The following is a 24,171-nucleotide window of genomic DNA, read 5'->3' as shown; positions in this document are numbered from 1 at the left end:
TCATTCACCAAAGATTTGTCAGTGACCAGAAGCAACAGTTCCTTCCTTAAGAACCTTGTATCATAGTGGGGTGAAAGAGATAATCACACAAACACATGTACTGTAGAAATCTAAAATATATATAAGTACATAATATTTCATCTTATATAACTGTGTGCAATACATAGATACATTAGCATGGGTATACATTTGCATAAGCATAGGGATGATAATTTCAGAGTGCTTTGTTGCTTCTCAAGCCTCAAGACCTCAAATCCAGTCTGCTGCCTTTTTGATAAATACACAGCTGCACTCCCTGGTTTATGTGCTACGTGTGTGGCTGTCTTGGTGCTGCAGGGGCAGAGTTGGTAATTGCAGCAGAGACTGTGCGCTTCACAAAGTCTAAAATACACTTTGACTTCAAGAAAAAGTTGGCTGAAAGATTGAATTGAGTAGCCAGCAGTGATGACAGATGGTTGGAACTTTGTGGTGCAGAGGTAGTTTCTGTCCCCTGGGTGTGGGATGGCTCTCTGTGGTAAATCAAGAGGTGGAGGTAACTAATTTTGCTTTGAGGTGGGGAGCCTGTTACACTTTCAGAGAACATTTATTGTCAGCGTTTTCTGTTAAGTGTGAATTATGTAAGGTGATTTAACAACACTACATTAAAAATGATGAAGTAGTGAAAGTTTACGTAAAGTAGATAATGAAAGTTGCTCTTGTTTTCCTGGAGTCCCACTCTTCATAAGTCTTAGTTAGTAAGAGCTCTTAAGAGATTAATTTTTCTTTCTAATATTACCTTCTTCCAAATAATTTTTTAAGAATCTGTATTTTTTTTTTAAGATTATTTATTTATTTATTTGACAGATATCACAGGTAGGCAGAGAGGCAGGCAGAGGGAGACGGGGAAGCAGGCTCCCTGCCGCGCAGAGAGCCCGACGCAGGGCTCGATCCCAGGACCCTGGGATCATGACCCCAGCCAAAGAGGCTTTAACCCACTGAGCCACCCAGGTGCCCCCCAAATCTGTATTTTTTATCTTTTTTTCCCATTGGGGCTTCTTGGTTGAGTTGGTTCTTCAAAATGCAAAGAATAATGGTTGTACAGTTGAGTATTTATTATTTATATTAATGTAAAATATTTTTAGAAAGGATTTTAATAGAAACCTTTCTGTCCATTGATGAGTTGACACTATAGTTTTTAAAATTATCTTTTATCCTAAGTATTAAAGTACTTGTGTGATATGATCACTATTTTAAGTCATCATCTGGGGTTTAGCTCACAGTCATCGGGTAGGGAAAAAAGTATGTATACATGGCGATTTTTTTCTATTTTAAAGATGTATTTATTTATTAGAGAGAGAGAGAGGAGGGACAGAGTCAGGGAGAGAAGGAGGCTCCGTGCTGAGTGCAGAGTCAGAGGCAGGGCTTGATGTCATGATTCTGAGATTACAACCTGAGCCAAAATCAAGAGCCAGATGATTGACCGAGCCACCCAGGTGCCCCTACATGGGAGATTTTTATGGGTTAAGGCCTATAAGTACCACACAACACTTAGGTTGATACTGCATTGCCCAGATCTTAATCACAGGGTCATGTTAGCTGGAGGGGGAGCCAGTTGCATCAGTCAGGAGAAAGGGAAGCCTTCGGTTATTGATGAGCAGTCTAGTTCATGTGGCTAATGCGGTCACCTTAAATGTTATCAGTAAGACATTGATTTATTCTACACAGTTGCTTTCATTGTTCCTTTACTCATTCTCCCATGTTTCTGCTAAATAACCAACCCCCCACTTGTGATCTTTTTTGGGGGGTGAGGATGATGGTCCCTTATTATTCATTTATGTGTGATAGTCAGGTTTCTTGGATGCAGGCAATAGATACTCCTCCTTGGCTAACTTGGGCAGAAGACAATGAGTTTAATGGAGGGCTAGAAGCGTGCCACAGAATTGTTTGGAAAGCTGGAGACTCTGCTAGAAAAACAAGTAGGAACTAGAGAGGCAGGCTGCACAGAGAACACAGGGTTGAGCCATAGGTTCTTCTAGTTAGGACGCCACTTGTGGCATTTCACCGTGAGTTTGTGTGAATATGCTCTTACTGTTCCTGCGCCTTCCGGGGGTGTCCCCTCAAGTTCCTGAACTCTGACTGAGCAGGAACATTTGGCTGTTCAGACTTGAGTTGCTAGCAAGCCCTGGTTACCGAGGTGTAAGGAAGAGTGAATTTTTGTTGTTGTTTGGCTTTTATAGTAGAAGGTATGCTTTTCTTTTTTTTCTTTTCTTTTCTTGGTCTCTTGTGATAACCCACAAACTACGATGAATGCCCTGATACTGAGTGACCAAAGAATGTCAAACACTTGACCTTTGGCTCAGGAGAAGAGGTCCTGTGTTGTGGTATAAGATAGGAGACTGTGTTTCAGTCTTGATTTTGCCACTGACCTTTTTGGACAAGTCATTAAACCCCTCTGGGCAGCAAGTGTCCCCTCTGTAAATTGAGGTGGGGAAGTTGATATCTAATAATAGCAGTTTTATCCACTCATTAAATAAACATTGACTGAGTACCTTTATGTTCTGGCATCATAGACGTGAGTAAGATATCTTGGCCTTCCCATAGTTCAGTGGGTGAGCAGATGAATCATTCTAGTATAATTTGGGTGAAGTGCTCTAAGTAGCTCAGCCCAGCATGGTAGGGTAGCTCATCAAGAGAACCTCATCCAGACAAGGAGGCGAGAGTGTTGTGGGCAGGGGATTCAGAGGTCACTGTGTGCTTTGTGCACCCATTCATTTAATCATGTCTGTGTGAAGCCTTTGCGTTGGAGAATACACAGGTCAGACCAGTCCTTCCCTCACGGGTACTGTCTGTGCGGGCGTACTGGTTACCTCGGCACAGAGCATGCTTGCTGTTGGTCATAGCAGAAGAGTAAGGGGAGGATGAAGCTGGTTAGTAGTTCACTCTGAGATTCTGGAAAGATGCCTTAGAGAAGATGACAGTAGATCTGGGTCTTGAAGTTTGAGTTCAAGATTTCTAGGAGCAGGAAAGGGGCGAACAAGGACAGTATTCTGGGCAGGGAGCAGTTCTGCGCAGGCACCGTCCATGTACCGAGAGGAAGGATGTGTCTGGAGGGACAGGATGGAGAGAGAATGAGGCGAGAAGGGTAAACACTTCAGCCTGGAAGCTCTGGTGTTTTAAAGTGTTGGTGATTTTGAAACTTTTTAAGGAAGCAAATTGGACAGCATTGGGGAGAATTAAGGCATGGAGACTGCAGAAGGTGCAGTTACTGTAGAGTCCCCCTCCTCACTTGATTCTGAATTAGGCTTTTGTCAGTATGAAAGTGAACAGATTTGTGAGACATTCCTGAGGCCAGTGTCACAGAATGTAGTTAGATATTGTGTGTGTGTGTGTGTGTGTGTGTGTGTGTGTGTGTATGTGTAGGAAGGTGGAAATAAGAGAGTGAATAAGGCTTAGGTCTCTAGCTTGAGTGGATGGATGGATGGTGAGATACCATTTGTAGAAAGAAGTGGGTTGCACTTGGCACTCATGCCTGCTCTCAAGCCTGAGCAGACGTGGCTAATAGGGTGAGCTGACGCTCACGGTAGCCTTGGAATCTGTAATAGTGCGTGCTCCAGACAGCCACTGCCAGTCTGTTGAATTTGTACTTGAGCGGAAGCCTGGCTGCCCGTTTGTTGGAAGGGAAGAGGCATACCCTGCTCTGTGGTCCCTCTTCCCACCTCCAGTTTCTCTTCTCTGTGTTTTATTGTCTTCAAAACACTAATTTTCTTATATTCTCAAATTTGCTTATTTATTATCTGAGAGCGCCCTTGTCACTGACAATAAAGGACCAGCCTAGGAGGCCAGAGACTTCAATGCTGTGAACTCTGTCAGGAGCCACAGTGTCCAAGAGAAGTACAATGTAAACCGCTTACGTAATTTAAAAGTTCCTAGGAGTCACAGTTTAAAAAACAGTAAATACAAACAGTAACATTAATTTTACTAATATATTTTATTTCACACAGTATATTTAAAATGTTATTTCAAAATTAAAAATTCCAAATGAGATATTTTACAGTCTATTTTTTCCCCTTAAAATCCTGCATGTGTTTTTTATTTACAGCCCATCTGAATTCCTCCTAGCCTCATCTCAAGTGCTGCATTAGCCATCTGCAACCGGTGGCTACCATATGGGACAGCTCAGGTTTTAGAGCATAGCAGGGACCCAGTAAATACTGGTTGAATGAATGAGTTAGAAGAAGAAAGATGGGTGTTAAAGGAGCATGTAGAATGAATGAAGACTTTTGTTTTTACAGTAAAGAAATGGAGCATGTTTATGTGTTTGACAGACCCGGAGAGAGAGGTGTTAGTAGTTAGTTATAGGAGACAGAGGGGTTAATTGATGGACAGAGGCCTCTGAGGAGGTGGTTGGGAGTGGATTCTGAAGGCCAGGTAGGGGATGAAGTTGTTCTTGCTGTGTCATCTGCTTTGAAGAGATGTATTCTCCAATGACATTTTAAGAGACCCAAATCCAGTTTGTCTAGCGTAAACTTCTAATTGAATTATGTTACAGCTATTTCTTTTCCTCATTATAGGTAAAAATCTCGAAAGTGGTTTCCCTGTGACTTAAAAAAGATCCAATCATTGCATTGCGCGCCTGAAACTAATAAGTTATATGTCACTTATACTTCAATTAGAAAAAAGTTTTAAAAAGAAAGGAAAATATCTTTTTAGATGGGAGGTGGGGAGAAGTGTTACTGGCATGTATCAGTATTTTTACTTTGGGGTCATTCGACTAGTATACTTCAAAATACTTAAAAAAGAAGTATTTTCTGTATTCAAATTAGCCAAGTCTGATTTTCAGCATTTTGTGATACTTAGTGTTATGAAATTATGTACTATACATGCTGAATATAAAGAGGTTATTTCCCCCAAATTATCCCTCAGTCCTTACATATTTTGAGTTCTTAAACTGTCTTCCCCCCCCCCCCCCCATGACATAGTCTCTCATGTTATGGGGTGTACTGTTCCTGCGAGGTAAACCTGTTTGAGAAGACATAGGCATGGTGCGGCCTCTTTGAATAGTGGTTTTAGGTGCTTACGAAGGTACTGCATGTAATGAATGTGTTCAGAGTGAGTCAGAGAAATGTAACACCAGTTTTTGAGGTTATGACCTCATGTTTCCAAGTGTTGATGTTGTGAGTGAAACTCTTAAAGATCATCTTTAAAAGTATTGCAGTAGAAATTACAAATATATACATAGGATTAATAGAAAACATCAGTTGTGCTAATTGTTAAAAATTTTTATGTCATTGTTACAGTGTCCCTGTATGGCATCACATAGGGATTCAAAAAATGTGGTGTCCAAAACAACATAGACGTTAAGATTTATATGTTCTAGAGAACCTTTTATGTCTTTTAAAGAAAATCCAGTGACCACAAAGTCCCTGGTATTGCAGATGGACGTGGGCTTTTCCCTGTATGCAGGTGGGTGTTCCCCACATTGTATATAGATAGATGGGCAGTGTTGAACTCAGTGGGGAAGGGGAGATCTCCTTACTCCTGATGGTGCTGTGTTATGAGCTGAAAGTGACTGGGATGCTCATTCAGGAGTGTTCAATCCTTTTTTCTGCCAGGCATCTGGAGCAGGTTAGGTTACTGCTGTTGGAAGGAGAGGCTCCCTGGACAGTGCTTTGGAGACGTGATGGAGCTTGGTGTGTATACTTTGTAGCCGGCTCAGATGTGCTACCTCTGCTGGAAGGGGTGGAAAGGGGTCTTCTGCACGTGGGGCATGTGTTCCCCACAGCCGTGGCACTAAGCTCTGAGCCCGGGTCAGCACCCTGGCCTTCTGCTCCCAGGGCCAGTTTTCTTTTTCTCTTCTTCATCCTTTTCCTTCTCCTTTAAGACTCTTGGATTTTTTCTCCTTTCTTTTTTCAATAAAGTTTTTAAACTGTCATATGCTTGATAAAGTGACAGACACTAGAAGTCAGTCTTTAAAGTTCAGATCATAATACATTTAAGGAGATCTCATCATTCAGCTTAGTCCCCTTGCCTGATTTTGTAAGAGTCACCACCATTTTCCAAGTCACTTAGGCTCAAAACCTCTGAGTCATGTTTGAATCCAGCTGGTTTCCCCTCTTCCATATTTGGGCAGCTGGTCAGATCCTGTGCCTTCACTTTATAGTGTCTGTTCATATGTCTCCTTCCTTTTCTAACATTACCCTCCTAAACTCTCTCACATTCTTCGCTTGGACTGTTGAAATAGGCCCCCAGTTCATCTCTGCTAATAGTCTCCCTCTGTTTCAATCTGTATTACCTGTCAATTCTGTTATGACAAGATCTTAAGTAATAGGATGGTTATTGAGCACTTACCGAGTGCCATATACCACTTTAAACATTAACTCTTTTAATTTTCCTAATCTTAAGGTACAAGTACTGTTACTAGCCCATTCTGCCGGGAGAAAGGGACACACAGAATCTATTAACTGATCTGAAGTCATCCCACAGTCGCTAGGTAGTAAGTGGCAAAATTGCATCTAGACACTCTGGGAGTGTTAATTGCTATAACTAAAACCCCAACTGGAGTCTTGTGACTCGTGGCACACTTTCCCTGGCACCCTCTTACCTGTTTTACAAAATCCAAATCCTTAGTCTGTTAATAAGACTCTTGGGCCCAGCCTGCCTTCCTGTCCTTATGCTACTCCTTTGTGTTCTGCAGCCAGCCTTGAGGCAACATTTGAACTGCTCCTTGGAAGAGAATTGAGAGTTGATCATGCAAAGCCGTAAGGCAGTAGTGTTTGAAGCAGAGCAGGGGGATGCACTTGAGAGTATGGGGGGGCACCTCTGAGGGCTTAGAGCCCCACCGAGGGAATGTCGCAAGATGAGGCTGCCGGTGAGGTCAGGCCCAGATTGTGGCCCACTTCCTAGTCTTGTCTTCTCCCACAGGCCATTTGCACAAAAACTCTTCACAAAACTCGTGGATACTTAGAGAACTTGCTTTTTCCTCTTGGTAAAATTTAATGTGAAATTGACTTGTTTTTCCTAGACTCCTTTTTAAATTCACCTCTCTTCTGCCACAGCCACCTGCGTGTCCCATTTTTACCTGATGGTGCAGGGTGTATTTGGGAAGGGACATTCTGAAGCGTGGTGTTCCTAGCCCCTGTCTCTTTTCCTTGCTCATTCGGTTTATCTTTACTCCTTTTGCAGGGTTTCAGCTGTCTCAACTTTTAGGAGGGGTTCCTCATGTCGCTTGAGCACTCTCCCGCTCACTCCTGGCTTTGGGAGGCCCAGCTCAGAGTGGTGAAGGGAGTGTTCTCTGCAAATGGCCAATCTGGTTTTCCTAACCACTCAGGAGCCTCTGGTCCTAGCCTTTGTGAGCCTGGGAACATGGGGCCACCACACCTGGGGCCCCTCTCCAGCTGCTTGACTTGAGCTTCTCTCTGTGTAAAACACAACAAATGTGATAATGCCACCGCATTTACAGAGCTTAGGGGGAGTACAAGGACATATTGGAACAATATTTGGCGTGGAATAAAGTTCAGTGACTATTATAATTTTATTTTGATTACTTGAGCTTGAATTGTGTGACTGCTCAGAGTATTCCGGTAAAGGGTCAGAGAAACCTGCTTTAACCATACAATGATTATTGAGGGTACTCCGGAAAATGTTGCTTGTTTTACTTGTTTTATCAACTGACCTTTTCGCTTCTAGTGAGTTTGAAAGTTTTCTTACATATTTACTATTGGTTTGTAAGAATGACATCTTTTGCTTGTTTTTTTTCCTGAAGTGAGGGGCATGTCTTGTGTTTTTAATTGTATTGTTAGAGAGCTTTCTTATGTATTACGGAGACTGTAATATACGGAGACTGTATAATAGTTTGGACAGTGATGTGTTCTGTGCTGTTTCCATGTGTCCTAGAACTAAGGTGAAAGTTCTAAGCACTTCTGTCCAGTAGACAGGGAAGAAGGAAAACTATAAACTCTGAAATGATGTGCTTATTTGCTACATAAATATACTTCTAATGAAGGCTTACTTTTTTATATTATTAAATTTTATAACCTCTGTTGAACAGTGAACAGTTTGCTCAATGCTGAAGTTTTAAAATGTCTTTGGTCAGATGAATATCTTGCCTTTTGGGCATTTTGTAATGGAAAATCCCTGTAAATATACAGTGTTTTAATTGGAATCACAAAGCCAAATGATTGCCTCATTGGATAATTTTAAGTATTATGCTGCAATTCAATATAGGTACTCAAGTACTTAACTAGATTTAAAAATATCTTGTGTGTTACAGCTGTTTAGCTAGAACTAAAAATGAGTGGGGAGTACGTGTATGGCTCTCTTTTCTGCTTGGGACAGGTCGGGGGAAACTCTTTAAAAAATATGTTGGTTTTTGTGGCCCCCCCCCCCCCCCCCCAGCTGCTGTTGCTCTGCCTGCTTTGGGAGAAAACAGAGGTAAATTTCAGGGAAGGTTTGAGGCCACTTTCTTTTCAAAGAAAACTTATATGCCTGAAACTTAGTAGCATCTTCAGACATTTCTTAAAATGCCATGGTTATGGCATGGTTGAAGGTGATTGGTGGCCTGTGGTAGGTGACATTTCTGCCTTTGTTGTATTCCTAGCTGCCTCTTTCTGTGTTTGGATCCTTCTCCCCTTGAGGGAAAGACAGCTAAGCAGCACTGTTCAGCTTTTCAGTGGCTTCATAATATTTCATCTTTTAGATGTATTAAAATATGTGATTTTTCTTTTTGTACTTGAGGTTTCGGGAAGTCAGCTTTAGTGTGTTTACATAGGCCTTGACAACGTTACCGTTAGGAGATCTGAAGAAAACTCCTGGAACAGGGTGGGAGAGGGCATGTCTGGGTAATTCAAGTTTCGTATGTGTGTGCGTGCATGTGTATACGTACATAACATTTTAATATTTTTTAGATAAGTAGCATTTTACTATGTTTTTGTATGGACTTTTAAAAAAGAACTAAGAATACAACTGACATTATTTAAAATGTGTCTCTTAAGCTCTAAACAGACTTCTGAGCACAGTCTTTTCTTTCCTCTGGCAACAATCTGTATAACATTTCAGATCCATGGCATTTTACAAGGGACGGAATGCTTCGGATTTACATGATTGGACAAGATGATGAATCATCTCTTTTCATGTATGAGGAGACGGAGTTGTTTGTCACCGTGCTGCACTTAGGCTTGTGCTAAGGCAAGCGAGAGGAGGTCTTAAATCCTCCAGTGGATTTCTACATAGCGAGCTGAATGTTCCAGATGTAGTTCTCGTTTTTCCTGTGTTATAAATGAATATGCTATTTGCATGTTACAGAGGAATCTGTAGGGTTGTGGAAAGCAGGACCCTGGACCATAAGATTTCACAAAGGTGATTACGAACAGCTTGAAACCTGAGCTTATCCTGTCTACATTGTTCCAGTGCTTCCCCTTAACTGTCCCACAGATGACTACCTTGGGGAAGAAGTGCATGGAAACCCTTTCTTCTTCTTCTTCTTCTTCTTTTTATTTATTTGGCAGAAACAGAGCGAGAGAGGGAACACAAGCCAGGGGGAGTGGGAGAGGGAGAAGCAGAAGCAGGCTTCCTGCTGAGCAGGGAGCCCGATGTGGGACTCGATTCCAGGACCCTGGGATCGTGACCTGAGCCCAGGGCAGACACTTAACGACTGAGCCACCCAGGCGCCCGGAAACTCTGTCTTCTCACTGAAAATAGAAAGTGTCATTCATTGAACGCTCTTGTCGTTGCTCCTGCCTATTAGGCCGACTGCTGCTAACCCTGTTTCAGGGGACTGGATTTGCTGACCCACAAGCAAGGAGCCGTCATCCCACAGGTACTTGTATCCTAGCTTTGAAACCGCGACCGATAGTGCTGCGCTGTACTGTTGCTGTCCTCATTCCTCTTGCCGAAAGACGCCGGAGTCTCAGGATCCGGCACACCGTGTGATCTGAGGGATGATCATTTCGTAGCTTGCCTGAAAGAACTGGTTTCTTGATTATAACTAAATATAATTTGTTGACTTGAATGACAAGTTGTTTTTGTAAAACTCTTAAAATCTTGATGTGTGTGTGACAGAGACTCACTGAAGGCCAAATGGCTGCTGTCAGAGTGGCTGCCGGTAGAGGGCGCCTCCTTCAGCTGGAGAAGTGGCTGGCGGTTCACACACACGGTGTAGTTGGGACTCCAGTTACCTGCTCGCGTTTCGTGGTCTTAATCTGGGCGCCTGGTAGAGCAGCCGTGGCATCCTGTGTAGATCTAGATACTGTCACTGTGGTTGTAGATGTTTTTCTTAGGGGCTTGGTCTCAGAGTAGTAACTGCTTGAATCAATGATGTTACTTTAATACTCTGCTAGAAAGAAACTTTTGTAGTTCAGGTCCTGTATATAAGAGCAGCACACTGGTTTTGTATTAAGGCACTGATGTTCCCGAAAAGGTTGCTTCAGCAGGTACCTGGCTCATTTGCTCTTCCCTTGTGTTCTTCCTTGGATTCCGCTGGTCTGGAAGGCATTGTTTTCTGCCCCTCTGCAGGGCTGCCCGGTGAAACAATATCTAAAACTAAACTTCTGTTAGAAACAGCTTTGCTTTTTTTGTCCCCCAAAGGACTGGGGTGTGTGTCGGGGGTTGGGGAGTTAGAGCATATATGAATTTAAGACCGTTAGAAGCCAGCAAGGATCAAGCGACCAATCATAAAGTTAAACCGTTTGTCTTGTGTTTGTCTCAAAAGTACATTTGCAACACTTTGTAAAAGTGACTGTTATTTTAGTTGTGTTAAATACAGTCCATTCTTTTGCATATACCTTTTCTGGAGTGTTTGTTTTCAGTGTTTCAGAAGTTTTGTTGCAGTTATTCTAAAATCATTATTTAGGGATTCATACCTAAAATTCAGTAGCTTGTATGTTTATTTATTGCAGCATGTTAGTAATCTTCCATTTTGTGATAGCATTTCTAGATCTTCTAATGGCAGACTCACTTCACAAATGGCGGGTTCACCTTTATAAGTTGATGAATGTCTGTGCTCTTCATACACTACCCATTTAGTCAATCAGGTATCCGTTCCTTACAGAGCTTCTGTGTGCGGAACACTGTTCTAAGTCCCAGGGATTCAGTAGTGAACACAGGATGAAGGGGGAGGTCCTGATGGGGCTTACAGTTCATAAAAAGTTTACTCTTACCTCAGAAGTATCTCTAGAGACATCGTCTGTTTTTGTGTATCTGCCTTTTGTTTCAAGCACCTTTCCCCCATTCCCAGAAATTAAAGGATCAAAGGTTGCTTGAACACCTTTGTTTTCTTGTTTTCTGTGAAATGAGGGAAAATTTTATTTAAATGGGTTTATTACTGATACAACATTTTTATATTATGGATATAGTAAGAAAGAAATATTTACCTGGAATTTTCATGACTACTGATAACTTTATAGGTTATCTGCTTATTTATTTTTTACTATATAAAAATATTTTATAATTTTAGAGTATTGGGAGCCACATAAATATAACTGTGTTACATGTTACACTGTGTACAGTATAATAATTTCTGGAATCCAACAGCTATATTTTGGGTGACTATTTTAATCTCTTTTGTGTTCCAGATGCTATTACTAAAATAAGTTTTGACCTCTTATTTCAGCTGCAAGAATTTGGTTTGCCTTTTGTAATTGAAAGTGTTAAGGACCTATTTACAGTGGTGTTAAGTAAGATTCTCTGTATTCTAGTTCTCTGTCCATCTGGTCTTAGTGGTTGCTTGGGGGCTTACCAGGTGCAGCCTTCATTAAGTTCTGCTAATGTGTACATTAATGCTTACATCTCCTGTCCCGGGTGTTGTGGTCATCGTCTTGTGTGGATTTTATGTATGTTATAAATTCTATAGTATGTTCTCATTTCTGCTTTAAACAACGAGTTCTCTCTTAAAAATACTGATGAGAAATGTCTTTACTATTTATCTGCGTTTCTGCCATTTCTGTTGGTCTTTATTCCTTTGTATAGATCTCAGTTGCTGTCTGGGATCATTTTCCTTCTGTGAACTGGGAACATTTTTGGAGTGCCAGGTCTGTTGGAAAATTTTTTCACGTTCATTTGTCTGAAAGTCTTTTGGGTTCATTTTGAAGGTTTATTTCAGTGGATATAGAATTGTGAATTAAAGGTCTTTCTTTTATCATTTTAAGATGTTGCTCTGTTTTTTTCTGGTGTGCATGATGAGAAGTCTGTGGTTCTCCTATATTTAAATGTGTATGGTCCCCCTCTCCCCCGCTGCTTTTATGGTTTTTTTCTTGTTGGTTTTTAACAATTGAGTGCCTTAGTGTGTGTGTGTTGTTAACACTGCTTCGGGTTGATTGTGTTTGGATCTGTGGGTTGATACTTCTTGTTGAATTTGGAAAACTTTAGACTTAGTTCTTCATAAATTTTCCTTCCCCAGTTTCTCTCTCTTTCCCTTTTGATGTCTGCTCTAAATAGCATCGTTAGCTTGATTTTATTCTGAACGTTTTGGAGGCTTTGTTTATACTTTTTCCATTTATTTTATACTTATTTTCAGTTTGGTTAATTTATAAGTACATTGTTCTTATACATTCACTGATTGTTTCTTCTGCTGTGTTTAAACTGCTATTTGATCCATTCAGTGAATTTTATATTTCAGTTATTTTTTCTTTTTTCTTTTTTTAAAGTAAACTCTGTGCCCAATAAGGGGCCTGAGCTCATGACCCCCCATGAAGAGTTTCAAGCTCCACCAACTGAACCAGCCAGTCATCCCTGTTTACAGTTATTTTTCATTTCTAGAATTATCATTTGGTTTCTTTTTATAGTTTGTTTATCTGTTAAGATTTGCTGTTTTGGGGCATCTGGCAGGCTCAGTTGGAGGAGCGCGTGACTCTTTATCTTGGAGTTGTGAATTGAGCCACATGTTGGGTATAGAGATTACTTAAATAAATAAATAAATAAACTTAAAAAGATTTGCTGGTCTTTCTTTTCTTTTTTTTTTTTTTTTTTAAGATTTTTTATTTATTTATTTGACAGAGAGAGATGACAAGCAGGCAGAGAGGCAGGCAGAGAGAGGGGAGGAAGCAGGCTCCCTGCTGAGCAGAGAGCCCGATGCGGGGCTCGATCCCAGGACCCTGGGATCATGACCTGAGCCGAAGGCAGCGGCTTAACTCACTGAGCCACCCAGGTGCCCCTGCTGGTCTTTCTTATTTTGTTTACATTTTCCTTTTAAAACCTTTCTTTACCCATTTTTTCTTTGTTAACTTCATTGTTTCTATCATTTCTATATCTATAGATGGATTTGTTTTCCTCCTGAATACAGACAGGCAATATTTTCCTGCTTCTTTGTGTGCGTACTGATTTTTTTTAAAAAGTAGGCTCAATGCCCAACATGGGGCTTGAACTCACCACACTGAGATTAAGAGTCGGATGCTCTACGGATGGAGCCAGCCAGGCGCACCCTGTGCCTAGTGAGTTTTGATTGGATGTGAGCATTAGGAGTGCGAGATAGTTGATTTGTTTTATTTTGTTTTGTTGTCCTTTAAAAAGTGTTGAATTTTGTCCTGGAAGACTGCACACTAATCTCCTCCTTTGAGGTATGTTTCAGTGTTTATTGGGACAGGCCGAAGGCAGCCTTGATTGTAGGGCCAGGATAGCTCTACTCCTGAGTTGTGAATTTGGGGGGGGTCTGGTTTGAGTGTCGGTGTTTTCAGGGGTTTTCTAGGCCAGCCGATTGGAGCGCTTGCTGTCTCCCAGGCCTGTGTGAGTTCTAGCTGTTTACCTCCTCGCTCCCGCTGAGCCTTCCAGCCCTACACCTGGCAGCTGCGCAGCTTGGTATTTGGCCAGTGAGCCAAGGGGATTTCTAGGTGCAGATTTAGTGCAGCGACCTCCCTGCAAAGCTTCCTTCTTTCTGTGCCCTGCCTCACAAACTCCTGCCAGCTCTTTAGCCTTCAACTCTGGTCCATGTCTTCCCCACTCAGCAAGACCACTACTGTAGTGTTTGGGCTCCCCTTCCCTACAGGTTTGTTCCCTTCTTCTCCGTGATCACAGCTCTGCGCTGCCTGTTGGGTAGTGTCTGAGAACAGTTAATTCGTGTGTCTGACCAGTTTGATGACTCTTCATGGTGAGTGAGGTAGTTCAGTTACAAGGCACTCAGAAGTGCTCAGAAGCGGAAGTCTGATGTTATAGGCTTTTAAAGATACATTTTTTTTTCTTTTTACCCCTGTCCCATCGTTATTCTTCATTTAATGTACAAATTTAATTAGGAAGTTTCAGATTGAAAAACCTGAATATTTATTTAGATCTTACAGAAGCAGTTTCGTCGTGTTTGTAGATAACTGAATATGCTGTTTTGGCTAGTAGGTTAAAACAGAGCGTGTGTGTGTGTGCGCGCGCGCGCGTGCACACGCGCATGCATTGCATTATGACAAATTCTGGCCACTAACTAGAGGATAATAAGAAATCAATTTATTTGTCCTTATCATTAGGTAATTGACAGAGCCCAAACATAGTTTGACTTTAATCTGTATTTATTTCACACCTCCTGTGGAGCCATGCAGTGTGCTGCTGTGTGCTTGGGATGTAAAACTGAGCAGGAGAAACGGACTGTGGACCCGTAGCTCTGGCCCGTGCTGTGATCAGACAGCTCTTTAGTTCTGACTCACATACCCCTTGTTGTACTTCTCTTACCCTTACCCCCTTTGGCTCTCTCTCTCTCTCCCTTTCTCAACCATTTCTTCATATCCTAAATATTCCTGATGGATTCAGTTCATTGTTTCATTGAAAAAATATTTATTGAATGCAGGCCATGTGCCAGGCACTGTTCTTGGTACTGATGATATCTTGGTGAACCAACTTTTTTCATGGACTTTGGTTCAGTCACTGTCTTAATCCTGTGCCTGTATTCCCGACACTTCATTTAAAGTGCCGTCGACTGCTCCTTTGACATTTGTCTTCTCCTTCGTTGTGGACATGTCTTGTTGCTAGTGACATGGCGCATTTTCCCCACGTAGTCTTGGTTGTCCTCCCTTCCTTCTTAGGGGAGTCTGTCTCAGAAGCTTGGCCTCATAAGAGTTTCCACCTTTTGGATGTTACAGTTTAAATTAAGCCCAATTATTTTCATTTGTTCTTTAATATTTTTCTTTCTCTTTGAAATCAAAGGTTGATTAAAGTAACCACAAGAATGGTCCTCTCTCCACATATTAATAATAAAAAAAGAAACTTAAGTTAGCTACAGGTGGAGTTACTTGTTGGTCTCACAGCAGAGCTAAATTAAATGGCGGTTTTTTTCATTCCGGGTCTGCTCCCAGGCTTTTCTGTTTGATGTTTGGTCTGTGTCTACCTCTGCCTTTTGAGGCTTGACCTCTCCCAGTCTCAGATCTGTTCCTGGAGTGCTTCTCTGTAGAATCACTGCTAATCTCTACTAGTGTTACGGTCTCTAGTTATCACAGTTTTTTGCTGAAACATGTAACCTGAGTGGATGAAAAAGCTACTTCTTTTTTTTTTTTTTTTTAAGATTTTATTTATTCGTGAGAGGCAGAGAGAGGCAGAGGGTGAAGCAGGCTCCCCACTGAGTAGGGAGCTGGATGCAGGACTTGATCCCAGGATCCCAGGATCATGACCTGAGCTGAAGACAAACGTCTGACCATCTGACGTTTTTGTTTTTTTGTTTTTTGTGCGCATTTGTTTTTTGTTTTTTTTTTTCTTAAGTAAGCTATGTACCACCGCACCTTTTTGAAATTTTAGAAACATGCTCATGGTAAAAAAAAGAAAAAAAGTGCATAAAGTACAGGAAGATAGAAGAACTGCAGCTAGGACCGTGTTTGCATACTTTTCTCCAGCTTGTCTTTCACACTATTTTGGTAGCAGTTTAAACTTACTTTGGAACCGAACTCCAAATAAGGATTACAAAGATACTTGGGGTTAAATATTATAAGATGATCATTAAATTACAAGATGATGTTGGAGCATATATTTTGATACATTCTTGGGCTAAAATACTAGAGCTAGTTTTTAGTTTAGTTGGACAAGAATTATATCTAGTATGGTGTAGATGTCAGGTTAACCCATATGAACTTGCTGTTTTGTAGGCCAAAGGAGCTCTAATATTAGTTTCCTGCAGTTCAGCCTAATACTTTATTAACATCATAAGATGAACTGAGTCCTAGCTCTTTTTAACATTCAAATTAAAAGGGAAAATGGAAACTTCGGAAAGAATAAAAGCCAAAAGCCGTGGTGATGGGCCTAATTAATAAATCAGGCAAATTCTTGTATTAGTTTGCCTTCTTGGAATCTGATCATAAAGAGGAATGAATGAATGGATAACTTAAATACTTTTTGGCATTGTGGGAAGAAGTTAAACTTGAGTATCTTTGTGGATTTTGCACACAGCAGTTTAGCTAAGAGAGGAGATAGCATGTGGCAAATACACCTGTATGCAGCCCGGCAACTGGGAATGTTACTGAAGAGTTGTGATAGATGCTGTAGTAAACATCTAAAAGAAAGGCTCTATAAGCGAAAAATATAAAGTTATTTCTTGTTAGCCCTATGTTCAAATGACCTACAGTAACAGCCCATGTTCAGATGACCTACAGTAACATTTAAAAAGAACGTTGGATTCTTTGTCACCTAGCATACCATACTTCTGCATAGGAATGTGTATTGGTGTTTTAATAATAATAAAGAAAAACCCAAAATCTAAGTAGGAGAGCAAATTTTTTGAGGGGTGGGACCGCCCTGTGTTGTATTGGGTAGTTAGGATTATAGCTTCTGTTTGGATTATCTGCTGCTTGGATTAGTTGGAAAATAGCTTTCTTTTATTAGGTTAAGTGATTATATTGTTTTTGAGATGCTATTCGAAGCAGCATTGGCATCATCTGGTGGTTGGTTAAGAAATGTAGACTCTCAAGCCCTATTGTGGTGTACTGAATCAGAATCTGCATTTTTAATGGGATTCAAAAGCAATTTGTAAGAACATTAAAGTTTGCGAGGTACTATTACAGATCACGGGTGTCATTGTCACTCTCAAACAGTGCCATAGTAACCTCTCAGTGCTTGTTGAATTTAATGCACATAATTGATTGGATATAGATTCAGAAAATGAAACATATTTTAGGAGGATAGTTATCACAGTAATAATCAAGTAGCAGCTAGCCATTTCTTTGTATTTCTTTCATAGCTGTCTGGATATCACAAAATTTGTCTTTCCATCCCTCCCTCCCTCCCGATGTATCCTTGAGTCTGATTCTACCCTTGCTGGTTGATTAGATGATGTCTTGTGATTGTGTGTGTGTGGGGGGTGTACATACCCAAGTCAACAATAGCATACAATAATTAGATTTTGATCTATATTATAATGTACAAGATAACTAAAAAATTAATAAACTATTTTGCGTGTCAGGGAGGTATTGAAATTTCAGTCCGCAGAAGGTAAGAAAGGAATATAAAACAGTTGGAATAAATAGAAGGGTTATTAGCGTACATTCGTACATTAAATAAACTTAAAGTTTTGTGTTATAGTGCACTATATTAGTATAGTTATAGCGTACTTATGTGCACATCTAAGTGTACATTCGTAAATTTAAAAACTTGTATACTACAAACTGTTTATACGAGACAAATCTGAACTATGAAGGGAATGGGGAGTTGACAGTAAAGGCTGGACAGAGGCATTCCGCAGAAACAGTAAGAGAAGGTGTGGTGTGGCCATCAGATAGGGAAGTATTATTGGCAGTAAATAAGGGCTGTTGATGATGATTAAAGGTTTTATTCATCAGAAAGGTAGAATAACTCTAAATTGATGTAATCCAATCACATGCTTAAATGGAATATTTTTAATATACCTCTCTTGCTGACTGATAGAGTAAGATGAGAGCAGAAATAGAAAACCCTATATAAGAGAGGATACTTAATAATTAGTAAACCATTGATTAAACTGATCACAAGGTAGGAGAAGGCCTCATTAACCAGAGCTGAAATGACGGGGATATTACTTCAATTATACCTACATTGATAGAAAAGCTTAGAGGGTATAATGAAGAGCTTGAAGCTAATGTGTTTCAAATGTAGATGGAGACATACTGTTAGAAAACTATGACTTATCAGAACAGACACGCCAGGAAATACAGAATTTGAGTAGTCCTATTAAAGACACCTTTTAATTAATTACTAACTTTGAACTACCCACAAAGAAAACTCCCAAGACCAGATGGTTTCGCCAGTGAATCTATCACAAAAGGATAATCATGACCAGTCTGTGTTCCAGGAAATGCAAGGTTAGTTTAACATTCAAAAATCAGTGTATATCACCATGTTAACAGTGTAGATCAGAAAACTCATGTCATCTCAGTGGGTGCAGAAAAAGCATTTAATAAAATGCAGCATCCATTTATGAGGAAAAGGTTTTAGCAAACTAGGACTAGAAAGGAACTTAATTCATCTGGTAACGGTTATCAATTAAAAACCTGCAGCAGCCACAGTACTGGAGAAATGTTGAAAGCTTACTTTCTGGGATTGGGAGTAAGACAGTAGAAAGATAGTGGTACCTGTATCGCCTCTTCTGGTCATCACTATGTTGGAGGGACAACAGCAAGTAGAATAAGGCAAAAGGAAGGATAAGAATTAGGAGGGGAAAAAATAAAACTGTTCAAATGCCCAGTAGTGCTAGTAGCTGCTAGTAGATAATGCTGTTAAGCTCATCATTGTTAAAAAACTCTGTTACTGAACAGTCCACTGTTCAGTTTGATGTACGTAATTAATTGGATCAGTTGGGATCAATTGATTAGACAGTGTACAATTTCAGCCACAGCGCCAACATAGGTTTGTTTGTTTTGTGATTTTGATGAGCTAATTCTAAATCATACATGGGCATGCAAAGGGCTAAGAATAATCAAACTATTCTTGAGAAAGCACAAAATTCTCTACTGGATGTTAAAACTTGTAAAACTGGTTCTTACACAAAGTTTTAAGAAATCTAGGTAGGCCTGTGTCCAGTAGAACAGCATAGAGAATCTAAAACCAGATCTAAGCATGTACGGGCATGTCATTTATGATAAAGATGGCCTTGTGGAGCAGCAGGGAAAGTTTATCTTTTTAATAATTGGTCCTGAGTAAATCAAATGTCCATTTGGGGTTGGTGGGAAGAATGCAACCTTTCTCTGGCACACATGCATAGAAATCCAGTCTAAGAGCATTGTCCATCTAGATGTGAGTGGTGAAACTCAACTTGAGAATATTACAGAATTTCTTGATGACTTTGGTGTAAGGGAACATTTCTTAAATGGACACCAATAATATTAATTCTAAAACAAAAGGTGATAACATTAAGAGCTTGTGCTGATGAAAAAACACCATTAAGAGGGTGATAATGTGGGGCGCCTGGGTGGCTCAGTGGGTTAAAGCCTCTGCCTTCGGCTCAGGTCATGATCCCAGGGTCCTGGGATCGAGCCCTGCATCGGGCTGTCTGCTCCGCGGAGAACCTGCTCCCTCCTCTCTCTCTCTGCCTTCCTCTCTGCCTACTTGTGATCTCTGTCTGTCAAATAAATAAATAAAATCTTTAAAAAAAAAAAAAGAGGGTGATAATGTAAAGCACTCACAACCAATAAAGGGCTCATGCCCAAAATATGTTAAAATTGAATGTTTCAGGTTTTAGAAATGTAAAAGAAAACGACTTTCTTGATAGAAGAGTGGAAAAGCAGCCTGAATGGGCATTTCACAGAAGTAGATACTTAACTGGCCTTAAATAAATGAAAAGATGATCATAGTCACTGGAAATACAAGTTCATCTCCTGGTGGAGTACCACTACACACCTCCAGCAATGGCTGAAAATCGGAAAGAAAAATGATTCCAAGTGTTAGTGAAGGAAGGGAACGGAGGAGATTTTTCATGAACTGCTAGGGGATAAACAGAGCAATTTTTAAAACCTGGAAAAACAGCAGAACAGCATCTCTGTGTGTACGAAGTGCACGAAAAGACACTTAACAAGACTCTTCCTAGTGGCATTTTTTTTTTTTTTTTAAGATTTCATTTATTTGACACAGAGAGAGAGAGCACACAGCAGGGGGAGCAGGAGCAGCAGGCAGAGGGAAAGGGAGAAGCAGAGTTGCTGCTCAGCAGGGAGCCCGATGTAGGACTGGATCCCTAGGACCCTGAAATCATGACCTGAGTGGAAGACACATGCTTCACAGCTAAGCCACCCAGGTGCCCCCCTCCCCCAAGTGGCATTATTTATAATACCTGTAAACTGGAAATAACCCAAATGTCAATCAGAAGTCAAAGAGATAAGTAAATCAGAACATCTTCACATAATGGGATACCATAAAGTATGAACAAACCACAATTTATAAACGTAACATGAAGTGAACTTGTAAAGTTGTAACTAATCTGGTTTGGAGATCAAGATAGTAACTTTGGGGGCTTGGGTATTGATTGAGCGGGTCATGGAAGTGGTGTTGGGGGGATTTCTGGCGTGATTGCCATTTTTTTTTCGTTGTCACAGGTTTAGTTGATTATAATTAATCTGTATACTAATGATTTTTGTACTTATTTCTATATATATAAGTAAGTTTAAACATAGTCTATAATAATGATATTGATAATAGAAGCTTTTTTTTTTTTTTTTTAAACAGTACTAGGATTCATGACTTACTTGTGGTATCTTATTTTTAAGAACTTCATAATATACCTAAGGGAATAGGTTAGGATAATAATAGCTCTGCTGCATGGATGGGGAAACCAAGACCTTAAAGTGGTTAATTTGTCATTTAGGGCCTTCCTATTTTTACTGTTTATTTATAAGAGCTATTTATATATCAGAGAACTCAATCTTTTTTATGTATGTTTATATTCCTTCCCAGTTTTTTTGTGATTTTTAACATGCAAATGTAAAGCCTCCCTTTTCCTCTATTACTTGACATTTAGGTTTCTTTTTTTTGCTATTGCAGACAATACCAGAATAAACATTTTTCCCTGTCTTTGTGAGCATCCTCAGTATCCTTATGATAAAGTTTCCAAGTTAAAAAAAAAAAAAAGATTTTATTTGTTTATTTGAGAGAGAGAGAGACAGAGGTAGAGTGAGAGGGAGAAGCAGACTCCCCCACTGAGCAGAGAGCCCAGTGCTGCGGGGCTTATCCCAGGGCCCTGATACCGTGACCTGAGCTGAAGGCAGACACTTAACCCACTGAACCACCCAGGTGCCTCCCCACCCCAGGTTTTGTTTTGTTTTGTTTTGTTTTGTTAACTGAACACAGTTATTCTATGTAATTAAGTTGACTGTATTTTTTTAGTATAAGTAATGAAATGTTTAGAAAATTACCCCATCTATCCTGATGGTAGCACTGTCCTTTTACTTGTTCAGCAAATACTTACTGATCATGTACTGTGGGTCCGTTAAGGAGCTCACTCTGTAGTGGAGGGAGACAGAAGCTAAGGTCTGAAGCCAGTGCCAAGGCAGGTTACCGGTATGTTTCAGTAAGGGGGTAGGACCCGAGATGTGCACTTTAGAAGAGTCACTCTAGTATCTTACTGAAGGAATCCAGAAATGGGTTGGTGGAGATGAGAAGTGATTGTATTTGGATGTTCCGCAGGAGGTGGAACCAGCAAGATGGGGCAGCTGTTTGCGTGAGGTCGGTCTGTGGAGGAAAAGAACTCTCACTCAACTCCGGGAGCTTTGATTCTGTTGACGTGGAGGAAGGCGGTGTCATTCGCTGTGGTAGAAAATAGAAGTGGAACTTGCATTTTGAGAGAATTGAGCTTTGTCCTCTTCGGTTTGGGGAGTCTGTGCGACATTCCGGTAGAGCTTGTTAGCGCCGCAGAGGCGGGTGCTCTTCTGCTGTCCTGCCCATCGCACCGCAGCGGCTGCAGCCAGTATTGGACCATCTATTAGTTTGCCAGAGCTGTTCTAAGTATTCTACACATGAAAGCACTTAACCTTCACCACGGGCTTTTGAGGTAGATACTGCTACTGTTTTTTTAGGAAATTACGGTTGGAGGTCGCTGGTTTATTCAGGAAGACAAGCTCAAGAATTCTGGGTCCTCAGTTCGTTGACCAGGATTTGACATTTTGCCTTTGGCTTTAGTCTGTGATTAAAAGTGTGGTTGAATTTAAGAAGAAAGGTTTTCTTTTTTCTTTTTTTTTTTTAAAGGAAGAATTGACTTTTATTAATTGACTACCGCGTAACTTTGACCAAGTGTTAATTTTCCGTGTCTACGGTGAAAATTGTGGCTGTGGTCAAAGCCTACCTGTGGGGTAATTATCGGCCATTCATGGTTGGGGTGAGCTTATCTGCTCTGGGTGCTCTGAGGACTGTGTCAGAAGAGTTTGGAGGAATCCAGCGTCCTGTGAATTTGTGCCTATGTGTTGTCTGTTTAACTTTGAATTACCGGTGTTAGTGGTGAGCACCGTGGAGACAGATGGTTTGCTTGGTTTGGGGGATGCTGGAGTATGGATTGCACACACCTGGCAGGTACAAAGCAGTATCTGAGCAGTGTTCCTTTGCACTGGTTTCTAAGGAGCTGATCTGCTGGAGAGGGCTTTCTCGAGAAATTAGAGATTACTTGTGCAACTTGAACAGTTCTCGATTGAGGAAAAGCTCATACGTGAAAATAAGTATTAAGGGTGGTTATCTTGTTGCTTTACAAAAAGATTTCCTTAAAGGTTTTCTCTGACTACAGATTTATAGACACTTGAATCACTGTATTTTATGACATCTAACAAAGAACTGTTTTGTCAAGTGCACGTTCTTGTTTGCACTTTGTAGTTTTAAAAGTTTTTAGTATTACCAAACATCCTAAGGTCCTTCTGGAAGGAACTATCAGGTCAAAAGATGGAGACCTTAGGATATAAATACATCCTTTCAACTTCACTTGTTGTCTTCTTGTAGGAGGAGAGACTTCAGCATGCAAACCTTCATCTGTTCGGCTTGCACCGTCATTTTCATTCCATGCTGCTGGCCTTCAGATGGCTGGACAGATGCCCCATTCACATCAGTACAGTGACCGTCGCCAGCCAAACATAAGTGACCAACAGGTTTCTGCCTTATCTTATTCTGACCAGATTCAGCAACCTCTAACTAATCAGGTAAGTTTACCATGTAGCAGAAATGATTTGTTGGTGTGGTGGTTTATTCCTTAACATGGGACAACAGTAAATAGACAAAAATGGTTTAATGGTTTTCAGTTTTACATGCCACATGAGGGATGATAAGAAGTATGCATTCAAAAGTTTGTTGGCTTTTTCTTTTTTCTTTGTATCCCACTTAATTAAAAACACTCAAACCAGAAGCACATTCTCTCATTCTGTAATAGGGAGGAGAAAAGTTATTTTTAAAGAATATTAATTAAAATAAACTGAAAGCGTATTTTTATGAAAAGGTGGGTAAGAAAAATAAAGTTAAAGGAAAACAAGTGAGATTCCATTATCACAGACTTACAGAGCTGATTTTATGCTGTTTAAACTATTTTAGTGCACATTTATCACAGTATGTATGAAACTTCTTAAAATGAAAAAGAATGTAAAGCAAATTAATCTTGCTAGTCATTTTCATATTCAGACTAGAGAGTCAGCCTTTTTTTTTTAATGGATAGTTAACAGTAAATGTGGAAATCTCTCACTATACATACGTGTATACGTGTGTGCATGTGTGTATGTGTGCATTCGTAATATTTCCTGAATTAACTGCACTCATTGCATTGCTTTTTGGTTTGGGAGAATTTGCTTTTTTTACTAACTATAGTTGAGGTAAAATTTCTTTCTCCACCAGGATGGAGGGTATGATGAACGCCGACCAAGGATTTTTTTCCATGCACTTCGGAATTGGGGTTGCCACTGTGTTCTTTAGGTTGTTTAATATATCAAATGATGATCAAAAACTTGGAAAATTTCAATGTATTTCTTATGCTGGGTTATTTGTAGGAAATGTTCTTTATTTTTAATTCAATAGCATGTGGTTTTTAATAGGCAGTTGGCTGTAGTAAAGTAGCATTATGATGAGGGAGCACCCCCTTGTATTTATTAAGATTTTTGTCAGCACTTGATCTGGCTTTACATTTATAAAGTGTATGTAGCATGTGAATAACATTCATAGTTAATAGTAAGAAGAATTCTGACAAGACTTAAGAATTTGTTTTATGTAGTAAATTGAGAAGGTTTATATTTGAGAATTGGAGCAGTTGAATGTTTAAAGCTGGAGAGTGTGTATATACCAGAAAAAAGTTCTGTGGACATCCAAAAAGTAGTAATAGCA

The 24,171-nt window shown here is 40.2% G+C and overlaps 1 protein-coding gene across 26 annotated transcripts in view; it reads left to right on the top strand.

The window, feature by feature from the left end:
- Positions 1-24,171, top strand: part of DYRK1A (dual specificity tyrosine phosphorylation regulated kinase 1A) — a 145,970-nt gene that overhangs the window by 84,445 nt on the left and 37,354 nt on the right. For all 26 annotated transcript variants that reach the window (XM_082722226.1, XM_082722241.1, XM_082722246.1 and 23 more), the window contains one exon: positions 22,810-23,006. In XM_082722226.1, the coding sequence (XP_082578352.1) occupies positions 22,887-23,006 (120 nt within the window). In that variant the 5' untranslated portion in view covers positions 22,810-22,886. The remainder of the gene's footprint in view (positions 1-22,809; positions 23,007-24,171) is intronic.

The sequence above is a fragment of the Mustela nivalis genome (genome assembly GCF_964662115.1).
Source record: "Mustela nivalis genome assembly, chromosome: 1".
Classification (NCBI taxonomy): domain Eukaryota; kingdom Metazoa; phylum Chordata; class Mammalia; order Carnivora; family Mustelidae; genus Mustela; species Mustela nivalis.
Note: the sequence above shows the minus strand (reverse complement) of the source record. Positions and strands in the feature narration are given on the sequence as shown.